Source organism: Suricata suricatta, chromosome 7 (genome assembly GCF_006229205.1).
Source record: "Suricata suricatta isolate VVHF042 chromosome 7, meerkat_22Aug2017_6uvM2_HiC, whole genome shotgun sequence".
In the NCBI taxonomy this organism is placed as follows: domain Eukaryota; kingdom Metazoa; phylum Chordata; class Mammalia; order Carnivora; family Herpestidae; genus Suricata; species Suricata suricatta.
In genome coordinates this window covers 39,095,619-39,114,311 of record NC_043706.1, presented here as the reverse complement: position 1 = coordinate 39,114,311, position 18,693 = coordinate 39,095,619, and the positions used below count along the sequence as shown (strand labels likewise).

The 18,693-nt window shown below is 46.4% G+C and overlaps 1 protein-coding gene and 1 pseudogene across 18 annotated transcripts in view; one reads left to right on the top strand and one right to left on the bottom strand.

Annotated features, from left to right (window-relative positions):
* TRERF1 (transcriptional regulating factor 1) overlaps positions 1-18,043 on the top strand; it is a 207,331-nt gene extending 189,288 nt beyond the window's left edge. For 14 of the 18 annotated variants that reach the window (XM_029943410.1, XM_029943407.1, XM_029943409.1 and 11 more), the window contains 4 exons: positions 356-466; positions 7,117-7,320; positions 9,901-10,148; positions 14,341-18,043. In XM_029943410.1, coding sequence (XP_029799270.1) covers positions 356-466; positions 7,117-7,320; positions 9,901-10,148; positions 14,341-14,665 — 888 coding nt within the window. In that variant the 3' untranslated portion in view covers positions 14,666-18,043. Of the gene's footprint in view, positions 1-355; positions 467-3,420; positions 3,769-7,116; positions 7,321-9,900; positions 10,149-14,340 lie in introns of those variants that run through there. The other 4 variants (XM_029943420.1, XM_029943418.1, XM_029943422.1 and 1 more) reach the window with 2 other exon arrangements.
* LOC115295508 lies at positions 12,718-13,293 on the bottom strand (annotated as a pseudogene).
* Positions 18,044-18,693: the final 650 nt, after the last annotated feature.

Here is an 18,693-nt window from a genome sequence, read left to right as displayed (position 1 = left end):
AAAATCTCCAGCCCTATGTTGTGGGCGGGGGGGGGGGTGGAAATCAGGTTGCAAATCAGCATATACAGTGTGTTTCCTTTTGTGAGGAGAAATCTAGTCTTGTGTTCTTTGGTATATGTGTTAAGAGATTCTGGAATGATACCCAAGATATTAAGAAAAGGGGTTAGCTGTGCGACGGGTAGAGAGGGTGCGACCTGGATGGAGGGAGACCAGTGCAGGAAGGAGGTTATTCACTGTATGTTTCTTTGTTGAGTTGCACATAGCTATTACCTGTTATAAAATGAAATGTCCACAGAAGCTCGTGGGTTGGCACACCGCCCACTGCCGAGCTGATCTGGGGCTGCTTTCCTGGCAGGTGAAGTCTAAGACCGTGGCTCAGTGCGTGGAGTACTACTACACGTGGAAAAAGATAATGCGCTTGGGGCGGAAACACCGGACACGCCTGGCAGAAATGGATGATTCTGTGGTGAGTGAAGCTGCTTGCGTGGGCCCCGCCCCCACCCTTCTCCCAGGTCAGTAAGTGGCTGGTGTTTGGCTCGGCTTTGCTGCTGAGTTGCCCACGGTGAGCGGGTGACAGGCCCGTTCCCTTGCGGGGTTCAGGCCTCGACTTCCTGGCATAGAAATGCAGGAGGAAGGTGGTTTGCCCCGTAGCTCAGCACTTAGCTCAGGAGGCAAGGACTGGCCTGCGCTCCAAGGCAGGCAGGGCCCGGGGAGTAAGGCCAGAGTGGTCCCAGCCTTGACTTGATGGGTTATAAGTGGGCGCCCTGCACCCTGTAGGATATCGTTTCTGCTCCATCCGTGTCACAGACCCTGCTGACCAGAGAACCAAAGCCCTCGGTGTTACCACAGCTTCCATTAAGCATGACCGAGGAGGAGCCTTGGCCTCTAGATAGTTCCAGGAACTCTCAATTAGCAAGGAATAGTTAACAGCATATGCATTATTCTAATCCTTAATCACCATGTATCCCCGAGACTGATTTCCTTCATTGGCAGCAATCCGACGTTGTCTGCATGGCAAGTACACACTAAAGACGTAACACACTAAAGGCTAAAGACATTGAAATCTTCTCTGAGTCCCTAATGTGTGGCTTCAGTAATTACTGTCACTTCCATCCTTGTGGTTAACTCTTTTTCCTGCGTCCATAGCCAGGGGAAGTCTCCTTTCCACACGTCGTGGAAAACGTTAACCTGCCATGCATGTGTGTGTAAACACGGCATGTCTTACAACAGATTGGTAAACTCCAGGCTGTCACCACTGGGGAAAGCGCTTGGAATTCATGAATGTTGTGAATGTCTGTAATACACTTTCATTCCCAATCGTTGTGTTAGCACTTATGTGGGTGATTTTCTTTAACTGACACATAGTAGCACTTTCTGTGTGCTGGAAATTGTGTTAGGCCCTTTACCAATATTGACTCTTTTAATCCTCTGAGCCAGTCTGTGAGGTAGGGAACTGAGACACAGAGCCTAAATAGCTTAACCATGGTCAAATGGCTGGTTAGTGTGTAGTCTGAGCCTGATTCTCTGTCTAATATTTAAGAGCAGTCAAATGCAAATTCTCTTAGAGAAGTAGAAAAACACTCAGACTCATTAATGCCTCAAGGCCCAAGTTCCTACCTGGCCTTGGAGATCTAAGAATGATCCTAGCTTTGAAATATACACACGTCTTTGAATATACATTTAGACCCACATCTCAGGAAAAAATCGACATCTGTATCAGAGATGGTGGTATTCTATGTTCAGAGTCTTCTGTGACCAGGGCTTTTGTGTGATTTAAGTAGTGCTGTCTTGTATCCGAATAGCATTGTTCTCACCCATGGCCTGATGTTTAAAAAAAAAAAGCAAGGTGGCCTCTCCTGGTTCAGTCAGCTAAAAACAGTCGAGTTCCTATGATGTAAATAACACTACGTGTGTAGTGCTGTGGGTGCTCAGGGATGTTTCCTGGCCTCTGGCCTCCCCCCAGGAGCATATACTAAAGTTGGGAAGATAGGACACCCATAAGTGGACGCTTTAGCGTAAACCCCAGAAGCGTTTACAAGCAGTGTAAGATGAGAACCAGAAAGGCTTGGATAGGACCTTAGGGCCTCTCCCTCATCCAGCTCTATCATTTCACAGACAGGAGGTTGAGACCCAGAGAGGGGAAGGGATTCCCAAGGTCACACAGAGCATTGCTTTCCAGATGAGCCAATAGGCTGTATATATAAGGAAGCATGAAGAATCCTGGCCTTGGAGGCCTGGGATCTGGCTCCTAAAGCTTACTGACCTATAAAACAGGGCAGATGGTTTAGATGATTTGGAAAATCCCTTCCAGTTCTGAAATGTTCTGGGCTCTGTCAGAGTCACGTTTTGAAAGAGGGCAAAATCTAAAGACATGGCTTCCTGAAGCAAACTGTTACCTTTCGAGGCTGTGTGTTACCAAGTGCCTAGGAGAGTGCCTGGCATCATAGAGATGCTCTGAATATTTGTTGCATGAATGGAGTGAACATCATTCCCAGATAGGAGTCACTGTGGGTCATGGCAACAATTCCTCTATGAACTCTCTGCAGGGAGAGGAGGTGGACAGGGGAATTCAGGGCAGGGATTGCTGCTAAGGAAGATGTTACCATGCAAGTAAGAGGTGCCATCTTGGGCCAGCAGAGCTTTCAAGATGCATAGAAAGACCTAGGCCTGGGGCACCTGGCTGGCTCAGTCTGTGGAGTGCGTGACTCTTGGTCTCAGGGTTGTGAGCTCGAGCACCACATTGGGTATAGAGATTACGTAAAAATAAAATCTTTTTTTAAATGTTTTATTTATGTTTGATACAGAGAGAGACAGAGCATGAGAGGGGGAAGGGCAGAGAGAGGAGGAGACACAGAATCTGAAGCAGGCTCCAGGCTCTGAGCTAGCTGTCAGCACAGACCCTGACGTGGGCTTGAACCCACGAACGTGAGATCTGACCTGAGCCGAACCCAGAGGCTTAACGGACTGAGCCACCCAGGCACCCCAAAAATAAAATCTTTAAAAGAAATAGAAGGAAAGGCCCAAACCCCCACGTAGCCTCAGACTAAGGAGAAAAGGTTAAGACGATGCCCAAGGGACCACACCTTCTTGGGTTTATTCACCAGAAGCCGGTATTAAGCTGGGTCAGAAGCATCCCCACCCTTATTACCTTAAGGAGAACCAAAAGCAACGTGCAGAGATGACTCAGGTCCACAAAGAAAAAAAATTCTTGATTTAAGGCCAGCATGGTAGCTGAACAGCTCCCTTTCAGGCTCTGTGAAGGCACAGTCAGCCTCCCGAGGGAAGTTTGCAGAGTAAAGATGAAAAATCGGGACCATGCAAGAAATGGGGAGGGTGCAGGAGACATAGTCCTAGGACAGGAGTCCTGCCCTTTGTCCTTGAGGCCTGCCTGGACTCTTGGGACAGCTCTCCCGATTGCAGGTCCTCACTGTTTCATCCCAGAGGGAACATGATGGAACAAGCTCAAGTTGGGAGACGGGAAGAAGAGGGCTGGCGAGGAGCTGCTCTGTAAGTAACCACAGGCCAACACAGCACGGTAGTCTCCTTCGCTTCGGAGACTTCTAGCCCGAGGTCATCCTAGGTCCTTTTACCTTAGAGGCAAAAGAAGGGGACCAAGGTGTACTCTGTTAAGGTTATGAGTGGAAAGTGTGCTGATCACATCTTCCTGTCCCCTGCCTATGCGCACGCTTCCGCTCAAGCAGATCTATGGATCTGGTTGTGTGCACAATTCAGCACAATTCAAGAAACCAAGTGACAGAAGTTCCAGACATTGGAAGACAGTGGTCAGGACTCTGAGGGCAAAGCCCACCTGCAGTGTAAGCACCCAAGTCCCCACAACATGGTCCACTGATGGGGGGTTGGGAAATAGCCTGCTGCCCTCTGACATTGACAGGCAGCTGTTTCTAACAGTTGTGAGAAGTTTAGGGTCTCTGTCTTTGGGCTGAAAATCTAAACTATGTACAGATGGACACATGTTTTCCTTAGGACATCTGCCGCAGGGCCAGTAAAAAAAGGCCAAGGTGTTGAAATCAGATGGTTTAGGTTTCAAATCTCAATTCAACTTCTTTCCAGCTATGTGGCCTTGGGGAAAGTAGCTGTCTGGCCAGTTTCCTCATTTTTTTTTTTTTAAAGTTGCACAGGGCTGTCATGAGCACAAGAAATGGTGTGTGTGTGTGTGTGTGTGTGTGTGTGTTCATGTGTGTGTGTGTGTGTGTGTGTGTGCACGTGTGTGTGTGTGGTGCCTAATTCATAGCAGGCCTTCCACTTGTTCTCAGCCCCATCATCATCATCATCATCATCAGTGATGGTGACGCTCCATTTTGTGTCTCTGAGTAAACTTGGGCTGTTGAGCTATTTGTATTTTAACTTAACAGTGTCTCAACGCGAATTTTATTTGCATCCCTGAGAAATAAGAATATCCTCCTCCTCAAGAAACCCTTATGGCAGACACTTAAGGCTGTAAGCACCGTGTTAAATATATAACCACCTCCCCATCCCGTATTTGCCCACCTTCTACCAATTTTGGAATATTACTCAATGTTTCATCTCACAATACCTCATGAAATGGCCAACTTGTTGATACAAAGTTGTGCATCTTAGGATTTTTGTCCTCCTATCTTTGTATCTCTTAGTCACTTTGGTAAGCCATATGGCTGGATGATAAATCATTTTGTGAACACGTATAGATTGCCAGTTGAAATAAAACCTATCTACATTCCGGAGACACATGTAATCACAGTACAGTATAATTTAATCTGTAATTTTGTGGCTCTATGGAATGTCTCTCCTAAGACTCTTTCAGCCCCCCAAAAAAAATGTTGTGAGAAAATTGTAATTATAACAAGTACTGTAAAACAAATGCCACTGTCATCAAAAGTTATTATATAATCTGTTTTAAGTGCCAAGCTATAGGCCATGGCCTGCTTACTAAACTGATTCTTGAGTTCACAAGTTTCTATTTCTATCAAGGAATGGATGGCACCATTGGAGTTCTACATAATGTGGTTTCACCTGAAACTTCTTGAGGTGGAAAGATGGTGGGGTGTCTGGGTGGCTCAGTTGGTTAGGCATCCAACTTCAGCTCAGGTCATGTTCTCAGGGCTCATGAGTTCCAGCCCTGCATCGGGATCTGTGTTGACATTGCAGAGCCTGGAGCCTGCTTCAGATTCTGTATCGCCCTCTCTCTCTGCCCCTCCCCTGCATGTGTTCTTTCTCTGTCTCTCAAAAATATGGATTCATATGGGAATAAGATCATTTAAGAAAAATCAACCAGTGTGTTCTATATGAATAAATGACCTACAGCTTATATATGATGAATCACTCTGTAAAATAAAGTGGGCCTACATCTGTACTCATTGAAGTCTTTCAGCAAATGTAATCATTACTACTTAATCACAATTCACCCGCTGGAAACTGAAGTCATTTCTTAAATACACTGTGTCGCTACATCATTTCAAATATGCGTGTATATGATATCAAATGCAGACGACAGCGAAACTGTGATAGAGTGTTCAGTGCCACCTATTCACTGGCATTAACTTTCTCCCCTGTCCCGAATCTAAACTGGAAAGAGAGCACTTATGTCTCTGGATCCCAGGATCCCCCTATACTCTTAGAAATCTTCATCCTTGGGGCGCCTGGTGACTCAGTCAGTTAAGCATCTGACTTCAGTTCAGGTCATGATCTCATGGTTCATGAGTTCGAGCCCCGCATCGGGCACTGTGCCAACAGCTCAGAGCCTGGAGCCTGCTTCGAATTCTGTATCTCCCTCTTTATGCCCCTTGCCCACTCACATTCTGTCTCTCTCTCTCTTAAAAATAAACATTAAAGAAAAAAGAAATCTTTATCCTTTTCGGAAATCCTCACTTCTGGGTTCCAAGAATCATAGGCTGACCCAGAGTTACATCACTGTCTGGGATCAACCAAACCGGAGCCCACGTCGTGGTTTCAAAGAGCCTGGCGGACATACTGACCTGTCAGCGTCAGGGCCAAGCAGGACCTGCCATTTGTTCCCTCGTCTGCAAATGAGCAGGCTCCCGCCTCATTCAGTGATCCAGCAAATGCGAAAATGCTTTGTAACCTGTGAAGGGCTGTGAAATAGAAGCTGAAATGAGGTGGATGGACCGTAGAACTCCCTCTCCCCGGTCCTCGGTCCTCTCTCAGCCTAGAGGAGCCAGCATCTTGCCGTGAGGACAGAGAAAGCAGGGTCAGGTCGTTAAACAAGAAGGAGGGCCTCCTGCGGCCCTGCCCTCCACCCCAGTCTGCCCTCAGTACACCACCAGGCTGCTCCGGTGACTCCCTGTCTTGTCAACCTGGGGAAGGTGGGACCTTCTTGGTTCTCCACCTGCCGCTATTCTGAAGGAGGAGGAGGGGACACAGTGGCCACAAGGATATTTAGTCACGGAAAATATTTTTCTTGGTCTTTTTCACAAATGCCTCTGGAAGGCTTCTCTCCAAGCCCATGATGACATATCTATGCATTAACCAATCAGTAAAATAAAGGAGGGGTCCAGGGGAACTGTCTCTTTCCCTTTTCTCTCCTCAAAGTCATTGCACTTCACTCTTCCATTCTGTTTTCTGCCAAGACAAGCAGGGGCTCATCGAGGCACTGCGGGTCACATGCTTGCCACAGGCCACGGGTCAGAGCAGACATCTGGGGCATCTCGCGTGGAAGTGTGTCATAAGGCCCGTAGACAAATCAGTATGTAGGTCTTTAGTCTTTCTCCAAGAGGGGTTTCCAAAGGGTCATTACAGCTGGAAAACCCTCCTCCCTGCTCTGGGGAGACAGAGTGGCTCACAAGCAAGTTTTAACCCGTTTGAAGGTCTGCTGGTCTTGAAAAGGAGGAGAAACTCTACACAGACATCTCTCCTCCCTGCCGTAGCATACTTTTATAGAAGCAGTGAAGGGACCTAAAGTGAGGCAGGGGGACTTTGGGCCTCAAAGCCCCAAGCGTCCAATGACTATCCTGATAGAGACCACCGGAGCCCTCCCCAGAGGGCAGAACCCCAACCCCCAACCCCACCCAGCGCCTGTCTCCTCTGCTAGCTGGTGGCTCTGTTCACTAAAAATGCTATTTGGGGCTGTCCCCCTTTTTGCTTTTATTGCCTTAACACTAGACGAGTGAAGAAGAAGAGGAGTTAGAGGAAGAGGAGGAGGACCCAGAAGAAGACCGGAAATCCACGAGAGAAGAGGAGAGCGAAGTGCCCAAGTCCCCGGAGCCACCGCCAGGCCCCGTGCTGGCTCCCACAGAGGGGCCACCCCTGCAGGCCGTCGGCCAGCCCTCCAGCTCCTTCATCTGTGAGATGCCCAACTGTGGGGCCGTAAGTGTCTCTGCGTCCTCTGTCCTCCCCGGAGACCTGAGGCGGAAAGGGCAGTGGGCTGTGCCTGGCTTTAAGGAATTTTAGAAAGGGTGCACTTTCATCAGTGAAAGTTTCGCAGAGGGGATTCCCTGTCGCTGGGATTTTCTTCCTTTGTTTTCATTTACTTACTCAGCTGGCAGATCTCCCCATGCTATGTGCTCAGGGGACATGGAGAAGGACCCCGCCCTCAGGAGGCAACGGACCCAGACCTCTTAAATGCTGCCGCACATGGCTCTGCAGTGGGCCTGGGCCTCCAGAACCTACGCCCCATTACTCCACCCCTCTGGGCCCCATAAGCATGTATTTTAAATGGCCCGAGTAGGGAGCCCACGGAGAAGGCTTGTCCTTTCCTAACACCTTGCCCCCATTTCTTGCCCTCTTACCTGCCTGGAAGGCTTTGCATTTCCTATCACGTAAAGTGTTACTCATTCAAATAGCATTCATTTGAAATTTGAGGGCCGTGTTACAAAGATTTGGCTAAATCTTTACCTTGGTATTCTTTGGGGAGAACAAAAAAAAATTTACTAATAAGCTGTAAACCAGCTGAAAGGGAGCCTGTATAATTATTTAACCTAGTGCTTTTCAGGTACATGGGAAATATCATTTAGCTGATATAAAACAAATTCACCATTTGTTCATTCTTCACACTATGGAAGGCAGGTCCATATAGGGGATCCGTGCCGGTCTGGTCTAAGGCTCCCAGTATATTTTGAAGGATATATATTTTTAAGGTGTTACCTTTACACTTGCGATCTCTCAGGGGATTCCCTGAGAGTCTGAATTGTTGAACTTTTGCCGAATCCGATTTCTTAAAGCCAGGCACACCTGGACAGGCAAGTTCTAGAGGTGTTACAAAAGATGAGAATGTTGCTCTTGACGAGAAGCCCTATTTTTCCCAAGTTACTTGTGTTTATCTTCACTTCTGTGTTATATAGGATGATGGTGTTTTCCAGAGTGTATTGAATGCTGCTTAATGAGTCTGTCGCATAGGCGGAGAAAGCAAGAGTCGTTGAAATATTTAGATACTAAAGCAGAAATTCGCTTGATTTACATTTGATTTTTTTAAAAATGAAAAAGTAAGGGAAAAAAGGGATCTACATTTTGCATTAGCTTTGAAGAAAACGTGAGAAATTGCTAGCTTGTTTCTGTCTTTGATGTTTAATGACCTGGAAGAATCACTCCATTATTTCCATTTCGTATAGAGTGCTTCTGTTCAGGGATGATTAAGATGTGACTTTAAATGACAGTATTTCTGGGTGAATTTGTTTAGAAATTGACTGTTGCCTCAATTCGTAGTTATGTGTATGGTAAATTCTTTACTGAGTGGGGAGTCATCTTTCACTTCTCCTGATCAGAAATGCTCAGCAGGCTGGATATATCTTAACGATTTTCAAAACTCACAGGGAAAAAGCATATTGGTTTTATTCCTTGCCTAACCCTGGAGGTTTTGGTTTGCCAAATCAGCCACAGATTTTCCCCTCTGTAAGACCGTAAACAGAGCTCGTGAACTTAACACAGAGCAAACCACCCACAGCGCCGTGGGCACTGATGAGTTTAACAAGCTAGCCGTGGGGGCTCTTAGAATTCAGGGAAGTGGATTAGATCCCTTGACAGCAGTGGTGCTCAGCTGGGAATGATTTTTGCTCCTCAAGAACATGTGGCAATGTCTGGGGACACTAACGTCACACCTGGAGAGGTGCTAGCGGCTTCTCCCGGGAGAGGCCAGGGTTGCTGTTAAATGTCCTAGTCCACACAGCCCCCCTCCAACAAAAAATATCCAGCGCCAAGTGTCAGTGGTGCTGAGGTGGGGCGAGCCTGCTTCATGGCAAGCCTCAAAAGACTTCCCAGGTCCTTCCTCTTTTATCACCTACCGTAAAATTCGACAGTCTGAAACGTTGCTTCAATGATTGGCTACTGATGGAGGCTTGATGTAATATACACGATGTATCGGAGCAACTAATCCTAACCCGTGTCTTTCCAAAGGTGTTTCTTGTGTGGCTGAGGGCTTCCTGGGCGGGGAGATGGAGCTGAGCAAATGGACTCACTTCTTGGGTGCGGTCTCTATGTCAGCCAGAGCACCCCTTTATAACTCAGAGCTGTTGAGCAAGACCCAATTTGTCTTTTTTATTTTTTTAAGTAAAAGGAAAGAAAAGGGGGAGGGTAACTTCCGACTTAAAAAAACGTTTGGCAGCCAGTCAACTCCCTCATCTTACAGATGGAAAAAAGTAAGGTGTATGGAGGGGAAATGGCCCAATGGCCTTCCTTCTTAGAGGTGCTGGGTCTAGCCCCCCAGTCCCCGGCCTTCTGGACAGTATCTTTGTCCTTCACACTGTTCATCTTGTCTTCTGGTTGTAACGATGGTGTAGTGTTTTGTGTTTTTTTTAATGGGCTCAGTGTTCGTGGTTGTAGTATTTGACCTTGGCTTTTAGGGCATACACCCAAAGTTCGCTTACATAAAACCCCTGCGCCTGTCCTTAGACGCTGTTTCAAATGTCATGTGTTTTACCATTGAGTAACTAATAACCCTAATTTCCTTTTCAGGACTGTAGATGTCATGTCACTCCCTTTCTTCCTCAGGTGTTCAGCTCCCGACAGGCACTGAACGGCCACGCCCGTATCCACGGTGGCACCAACCAGGTGACCAAAACCCGGGGCGCCATCCCCTCTGGAAAGCAGAAGCCTGGCAGCACTCAGAGCGGATACTGCTCGGTGAAGAGCTCACCATCTCACAGCACCACCAGCGGCGAGACAGACCCCACAACTATCTTCCCCTGCAAGGAGTGTGGCAAGTAGGTGACAGTGGGCCAGGGACCGAATCTAAGTCCAGGACGAGTAATTGGTCCGTGGAGGCCAGGCCAAGATGGTTTGCAGTTTCTTCAGCCAGTAAAAGAACCAGGTGTTTCCAAAAACTTGCCCCTATCATCCTTGGGGTCTGCATGGTGCCTCAGGGTGGGTGGACCTTGTCTGTGACTCACAATATGGGTATTCTGACATCCTAAAGCCCTAATAAAGACAGACCTCTTCAGAGCAAACCTCTAATAACAAAGCTTGACCCATCTTCGGAAATGATGGGTGAGACCCTGATTCCCACTTTGTCCCTTCACACCCAAACCACATCCACTCGTGTTGCCCTCTTTGCACTCCTGCTGAGTGACTTGAGGACGGCTCCGAAGCACCCAACAGGAACTCTCCTGCCACTACTGGCTCACTCCTGTGCCCAGCACAGACATCACTAATCAATCACTGCACTGCTCACTATCATCTTAAGGCCTTTCCATCAGAATGTTTCAAGCAGGCACAATCAGTTGATCGGGATGACCCATGAGATAAAGCCCGTTTGTCATCCCTGCACTTTTAATAAAATATAAATTAAAACAACTAAAAGAAAAACACTGACCTCAGGTAGTAATAATAGCCAACGTTTACTGAGCACACAAACTCTGCCTGATGCCGATCCTGCTTTTTTCCTCATGATACAAATAAAGATTGAATGTTGGGTAAAAGCACCTGCCCCAGGTCACACACACCCCCCCATTAAGAGCAGAGCTGAGATTTGAACCCATCTCAGCTCCTGACCACTGCTCTGTCCCCTTGGTTTGTTTACTTTAGGCTGAACATATCATTGATGGTAAGATGCACAGGGTTCCCTCCGCCAGCATCCAGGGTAAATTTCACTCTGCTTCTCAGTGAGTCCGCCTGACCTGGAGGGGTTGTCATGAGTGACCTTAGCATCCCTCGTTGTGCAAGTGAGGCCAACTGGGACCTCTGCTTATAATACACGCCCTCATTAGGATATTTTAGGCAACTTACTAGTACCTGCCATGTATCAGGGCCTATTTGCCTGGCACTGTTTTAAAGGATGTTTACATGTATTGCTTAATCTTTAGCAAAATAAGTCAGGCACTTCAGTAGCTTCTTCTTTCCAAGTAGAGAAAAGGAGGCACAGAAAAAGTAAAGTCTCTGTCACAGTGAGTTTGGATTCGAGCCAGGAAGGCTGACCCCTGGGTGGGCACTCTCAGTCCCTAATTGAACCTCATTCCATTTGGAGGCACTCGCCACAGGGGGTTGAAATGTACCACCAGTCTTTCCTCTATGAAGCGCAGAGATCAGGGAGATGGCTTTTTAGGTGTAGCCGCCCTCTGTGTTCCGATACCCTTCAGAGCCAGGACAAGATATCCCCTCCGTCCCTCCATGGAAAGGTGAGTCCCCAGATTGGTCATGAGGCTTACTGACTTTTAAGTAATGAACCGTCTTCAGGCTGACTCCCTTCATCTCCCACCTGTCCCCAGGGAGGAGCCAACACTTCCACTCCCTGGGCTGCAAACAGGCCTCGACTCCTTAGGCCACCAGGGGGAGACAAAGAACATTTTAACCAACAAAAATTAGCATCTCAAGCTTTCTGGCTGTCTTTCAGTGCATCCATTAAATGTTTTTCTTGTCTTGTTTTTATGTTGCTTGGGACCTTTTAATACCATAACTCCAGTTACGATTTTGTGGAAAATAGAGATATTTTCTGTGGTTTTTCCAGAGTATGAATAATAGACAAATGTTTGCAGAATGCCTGTGTTAGCGGCTGAAATCATGTTCATTACATTAAACAGTTTCAATGTGTGCAACTGTGATTCATCAACTCTGCTTGTGTTAGGAATCAGAGTTGTTTTTTTTATTTCCCTTTATGGGCTCAGGAATGAATGCCGAGTATTTGCACCACCCCCTCTACAGAACCAGCGGTCTCACATCTGGGCAAACTTTCGAAAGAAGGTTCAGACAGAAATATTTTAGGCTTTGCAGGTTATACTGTCTGTGTCCCAACTACTCAGCTCTGCCATTGCTGCCGTAGACAATACGTAAACAAATAGACGTGGCTGTGTTCCAGGAAGACTTTATTTACAAAAACTCAGTGGGCTGGATTTTGCCCACTGGCCATAGTTCGCGGGCCCCTTATCCCAGAGTTTCCCAACTTCAGCAGTGATGTTTGGGTCTGATAAGGCCTTGTTTGGGGAAGGGCTGTCTCCGCATTATAGGATATGTGGCCACATCCCTGGGTTCTTCACTAGAGTGGAAAAATACTATGCTCCCCTCGACTTCTGACAGTCAAAAATATCTCCAGGGGCGGCTGGGTGGCTCAGCCAGTTGAGCATCCAACTTCGGCTCAGGTCATGATCTCATGGTTCGTGGGTTCAAGCCCTGCATCCGGCTCTGTGCTGACACACAGAGCCCGAAGGCTGCTTCAGATTCTGTATCTCCCTCTCTCTCTGACCCTCCCCTGTTCACGCTATCTCTCTCTGTCTCTCAAGAATAAATTTTTTTTTATTTTTTATTTTTCTGTTTTTACTTTTATTTGCATGTATTTTATGCAGAATTTACTCCCGGGCCATAAGTTTTTGTTTCTTCAGTTTCTTCTGGTTTATCTTTTTCTTCTGTGCAACTTCCTCTTCTGGTTTAGGAACAATCTGCTCTTTTTCAGTCAGGATCATCTCACTGTGGCAGGGAGAGCTCATGTATGGGTTAATCCGACCATGAGCCCTGTAAGTTCTACGCCGCATCTTGGGGGCTTTGTTCACCTGGATGTGCTCAATGACCAGAGAATCTACATCTAAAGCCCTTATGTTCAGCATTACTCTCGGCATTTTTAAGCACGTGCAGTAAAAATTCGGCACTCTTTTTGGGCCACTGACCCTGTGTCCAGCCCCACTGTTTGGCCTGGGCACACCTACCAACTCCACCATTGTAGCATCGGAACAGCACACACTGCTTCTGCAGAGTGACATCTTTAAGATACTTGGTGGCTTTTCGGATGTGCATACCCTTGACGGCCTGGGCAGTTTCACAGGTATTCTTAAAGTGAACACGAAGATTTGAACCTCTTGATTTGCATGATTTTGTCGAGTTTTCCGGGTCAAGTGAATAGCAAACCATTTTCAGAGATCACCTCAGGCTGCTTACCTCAAGAATAAATTTTTAAAGACATTAAAAAAAAATATCTCCAGACATTGCCCATTGTCTCTGGGGAGGTAAAATCACCTGCAGCTAGAAACCATTTTTCATTCCAAACCTAAAAGTAGGAAATTATGGTCATATGATCGCCAATAAGAAGGGGTCTTAGGTGAAAAGAAGTGGTGGGTGCTGCTCAGAAGTCAAGTAAAGATGGAATGGGGTGGGTGGCATTGGATTTGGCCACATAGACTTACCGGTGACCTGGAGAAGAGGGTTTGGGCTGCAGTAAGGGACAGGAGTCCAGGCAGAGAGCGTAGAGAAGAGAGGAATTTATCAAGTGTGAGGGATCAGGCAGAGCCTTCAAGAATTTTGACCATGGAATGGAACACCTGGGTGGCTCAGCTAGGTAAGCGTCCGACTTCAGCTCAAGTCATGATCTCACTGTTCGTGGGTTAGATCCCCGCATTAGGCTCTGCACTGAATGCTCAGAGCCTGGAGCGTGCTGCGGATTCTGTGTCTCCTTCTCTCTCTGCCCCTCCTCCACTCACACTCCATCTCACACTTGTCTCTCAAAAATAAATAAATATAAAAAAAAATTTTTTTTTAAGAATTTTTACCATGGAAGACAGAAACCTCAGGCAGGTGATGGGTTTTGTTATGGGAACCATCAAAACTCGGCAGCATGCCTGGGGGGATTCTTGGGTTGTGTTGAGAGAGAAGGGTAAGCTAAAGAAGGAGTAAGGGCCAGGGCTGCAGACCACAGATGGACAGGAAAGCCTCTGAGAATTCATCCTCCATTGTCACAGGGAGGAAGCCTGACGCACATGTACGTGTGTTCCTGTCCCCATCCCCTTTCCCTTGTAATGCTTGGAGATGAGAGGTGACAGGTCACAGGGGCAGGAGGTCCTAAGTGACCGGGGACTCTGTCAAAGCCACCCAAACCAGACGTTAGACCACTCGGTCCCCGTTCCCTGCAGGACGCCCAGATTTCCAAGCACCCCAGTCTCCTGAATTTCACAATGCTTCTTTTTCCTTCATTCTCAGAGTCTTCTTCAAGATCAAAAGCCGAAATGCGCACATGAAAACGCACAGGCAGCAGGAAGAACAGCAGAGGCAAAAGGCTCAGAAGGCAGCTTTTGCTGCTGAGATGGCGGCCACGATCGAGAGGACTACGGGGCCCGCGGGGGCGCCGGGGCTACTGCCCCTGGACCAGCTGAGCCTGATCAAGCCCATCAAGGACGTGGACATCCTCGACGGCGACGTTGTCCAGCAGTTGGGAGGCGTCATGGAAGAGGCTGAGGTCGTGGACACGGATCTCCTCCTGGATGACCAAGATTCGGTTTTGCTTCAGGGTGACGCAGAACTGTAGAGCCCCGCTTGTCACACGGAGACGGCGAGGACCCACAGCCTCCATCTCCGTCAATCAGGAAACCTGGACTCCCTGCTCGTTTTGTAACCATTTTAAACTACCTGTTTTAAAAAAAAAAGTGGTCGTTTCATTCAGGTTTAGAAAAAAAATTTTTTTTTCAGTTTCTTTTCCTCTTATTTAAAAAAAAAATGTTTTTGTGGGAGGTTGGAGGGAATAAATAATTGGCACAACTCTATTTAAGAGGTGTTTCTCATCCGGGCTATGTTCCCATGAACTCACTCCTGGCAGGGAATAAACCTGACCTTCATGTTCTTTGGCTTTCAGATGTCAACCATCCTTGTTGCCTTTTATCCCAAAGCTTGACGTGCGCGTGTGTACGTGTATGTGTGGGTGATGCAGGCTACCCTCCTCGGGCCATCCTTTCCCACTAAGAGTTACTTTTGTTGTGTTCTGACCTCATTCTGTAGTTTGCCGTGGACTCCGAGCCTTGGCCAGGAGATTCTGTGCTGAGGGGTAACTTCTGCAGGGAGCGAAGCAAGCCCTCGTGTTCACACGGCTTTTCCTCAAGCGCACACACCGTTCGCAAAGTTGACCAAATGTGAAAATAAGTTTTCTCCCTGCCTCGCCTCTCACCGTTGGCCTGTTTCCGGAAATACTGTATAACTTCAGGCTTTCACTCCCCGCCAGTGCTTTACTGAGGACCTGGTTCATAGAGAAAGTGCACCCTCTTCCCTGTTTCCCAGGGGACTAGGTGGCTCCGATTCGGATTGGTAGAGTCCTGTCTCGCCATGAGCTGGCCGGAGGTAAATGACCCCAACTATTAAGTCGCCAGGGCTGTTTAGAGAGGGTGGTTGAGGGGCACTCATTCTGGAAAGCCCAGAAGTGCTCTTCGGCCCCAAAACTAGACTGGAGGAGCCCCATTCTTTTTGGCAACTCTGTTAATGGTTGGTGGAGTTCTGAAATTACTTTGTGCCACTTGGAAGTACCGTGAAACCTCATTCACTGGGATTTTGCTGTTAGTTCACCTTTGCCAGACTGTTTCCCAACACATTTGATAGCAAATACAAGTGCAGTAGCATTAAAGGCCAACAAACATGGCTTCCAATACCCCTTTAGCTCCAATGTTTGCATTCAAACAATGAATGTATTCATTTAAGTCACTTACCAAAGGACTTCTAGAATTCTCCAAGCTACATAACTCTGCTCTGCTTCCTCCTGTCCATGTAGCAGGGTTGCTGTTGGTACTTGAAGGGAATAAGCCTGTAATCCTTCAAAAATGGCATTTAGCTCAGGCTTTTGAACTGAGTCAGACTGCCCCATCCCCCTGTCAGGGCAAAGGAGCACTTGTGTACCGAGTGGGAGGCAGCCAGGACGGAGAGGACGGCCCCTGCCGGCTCCCCCTGGAACCTCAGTGCTGCCGGACGAGAAGCCAGGGCTTTGAGGCCCCGCCCACCCCTGGGAGGCTGGTTCCCAGCCTGTGTAGGTGTGGTCCACCCCCCACCCCCCCCCAGGCAACTTGGCTGGCCCATTAATTAATAGCTTGACATTAAAGAGAATGTCTGCAGAAGCCTGAGGACGGGACCTGAGTGGCTTCTAAGTTGGACTCTGGCAGAAGCAGTTAGCACCCGCTCGGGGCCGCAGCGGCCTCACCTACAGGCAGTGTTGTCTGAATCTCAGGAAAGCCATGGACAGAAGAGAAATATAAAGGTTTCTTTCCATTTCCATCATTCTGTTTTCAGACAAAGAGGTCTTGGAGGTTTCATTTCATCTTTTCTATAGGCAAAAAAGAAAGGTTTTATTTGCTGCCGTTTTAGGTTATTCTCGTAGGTTTTGAGCCAGAACTGCCTAGGCAGTGTGCATCAACTTTGTGGCAGGACTGTTCCAGAACCATTCCAACGGTCACGTCGGCCGACTGCGTCTGACCCGGTGACGGCTTCCCTCTGCGTGCTGGTGTCTAGAGATTCTGGAATGGTTCTGCTGTCGGGTGTCTGAAGGCTTATCTATCAAAGGAGCGAACACCCAGAAACATGTTTATAAAGCAAACAAACGTGCTTGCTGTGTTTGGAGACTCGCCCAGCCGTTCCAGCTTTAAACATTAAAAATAAACTGAGTTGCCAAGGCAAAAACGTAACGCACAACTTCATTTTGCTCCTTCCTGCAGTATAATGTAAGCATTTTTGACTTGAAATAACCAAAGAACTCCTCCTCCCCGAGACAGTTCAAATTCCGGAAGTAGTATTTCTTGACAATATCAACTTAAAAGAGTTGACTTCATGGTAAAATATTGCACTTACTTGTTTCTGATATGATTCTGCCTGCATGTATGTGTTGTGTTTTTGCCTCCCTCCCCCTCCCCCAAAGAACTTCTCTTCCTTAAGGTTAATGTCTTCAACACCGTTACTGTTTACTATCAGATGGTTTTTCATTAGTGAATTTAGACCTCTTTGAGAAAGCTTGTATATAAAAAGTTAACAGATATATTTTATGGAAAAACCCATCTTATTTTCAAATATATTTAACTGCTGTTCTATTTTATTAGAGGAAGGTTGTACATATTTTCTAGGAGTTCTATTGTAAAGAAAAGTATTTTTGAAAAAAAATTAATGTAATAAAAATGAAAACATTTTTAAATAGTGATTGCTTCCTGTTCTGGCTTCGTTATGTTGTATTCTCAGCAAATGATTTGCATGCCTTTCCATTTCAGGATGTAATTTATTCAGGTTTGCACTATTATAAGTTGACATCATAATATTAGCGTACTTAACTGTATTTTCCCTGGAATGCAGGTCCCTTGGTCCATATCAGAAGCACTATGTATAGCATCTTCATAATTGTTCTTTTGTAATGTGTGTATTTTTAATAAGGATTTTATGTAACATTTTGGCCAAAAGAGGACAGTATTTTCTAGTGAATTTTATAATACATTTTGCTAAAAATGTTTCTTCCTAGGTCAGTTTTTGTTAAGGTGAACCAAAAGTCTTATTTTACCAGGGGTTTAAAAAAATAAGTTTGAAGCTTGAAAGCAAAGTTATATTTAAACATCATATGTAACAAATAAATAAAGATGTTTTATAGACTTGTCCTAAAAAGGTGCATTCCTTCAAAACAAACCTGAGGCATTCTAGGTTGGTTTTCCCCCTGAGTGAAAGGCATTTTTTTTAAAGTTACCACAATACTTTTTTCCGAAAGAGAACCGGAAGAATTTTCCTTAAAAAGTTCCAGTCATTAGCCATCTCAGAAATTTATTACAGTTCCTATAGATAGGCATTCATCAAACAGAGATGTAACCAAACAGACACTGTCCTATTTATTTGTGAAAACCTGATTCGATATTGCATCAGCTGCTCTGAAAATAAAATGCTATCTTTTTGAGTTTCATTTGGCTTAAACATTCCTTCTTTCTAGCCACTCAAGTGACTTGTCAATGCTAACTTACCTTTTAGCTGGTTTGCAAAGAGCGGTTTAGAGGTCTGCTGATGAGATTTAATGCTCGCTAGGGTGTCCCCCACACACATCCTGGAGGCCAGGACATAGCATTTATGCCATGAAGAGCAGACAAGCCCCCTGGGGTGGTGGTCCCCACGCCATCCTGCCGAGGCTACCAAACTTAAGGAGAAATCTGAAATTCTGGATGTCCTACAGAATTTTCTCTAGGTGGGGGCATGCCCATGCAAGACCTTGATCTGTGTTCTTTTGGGGTTTTTTACTCTAATATTTAGCCATCAGTGTTAGATGATTCTGTATAAATAGAACAGCCATTCCTCTAGAAGAAGTGTGCATTAAGCCGGTGTTGTACATTTAAGTTCTGCTTCTAGAGGTTTCCGCATCCAATCTGGAGACTTTTTCCTATGTTTATATGTACATTCAGTACTCGTGAACCCCACGTATAACACTATTCCACACTGTATTATACGTGGTTGAGAGGAATATATAAAGATGACTAAATCAGTCCTTCCTGCCAAGGAATTTAATACTTAGAAAGAACATATGGGGCTGGGACTTGATGTAATTACACCCTTGGGAAGGGC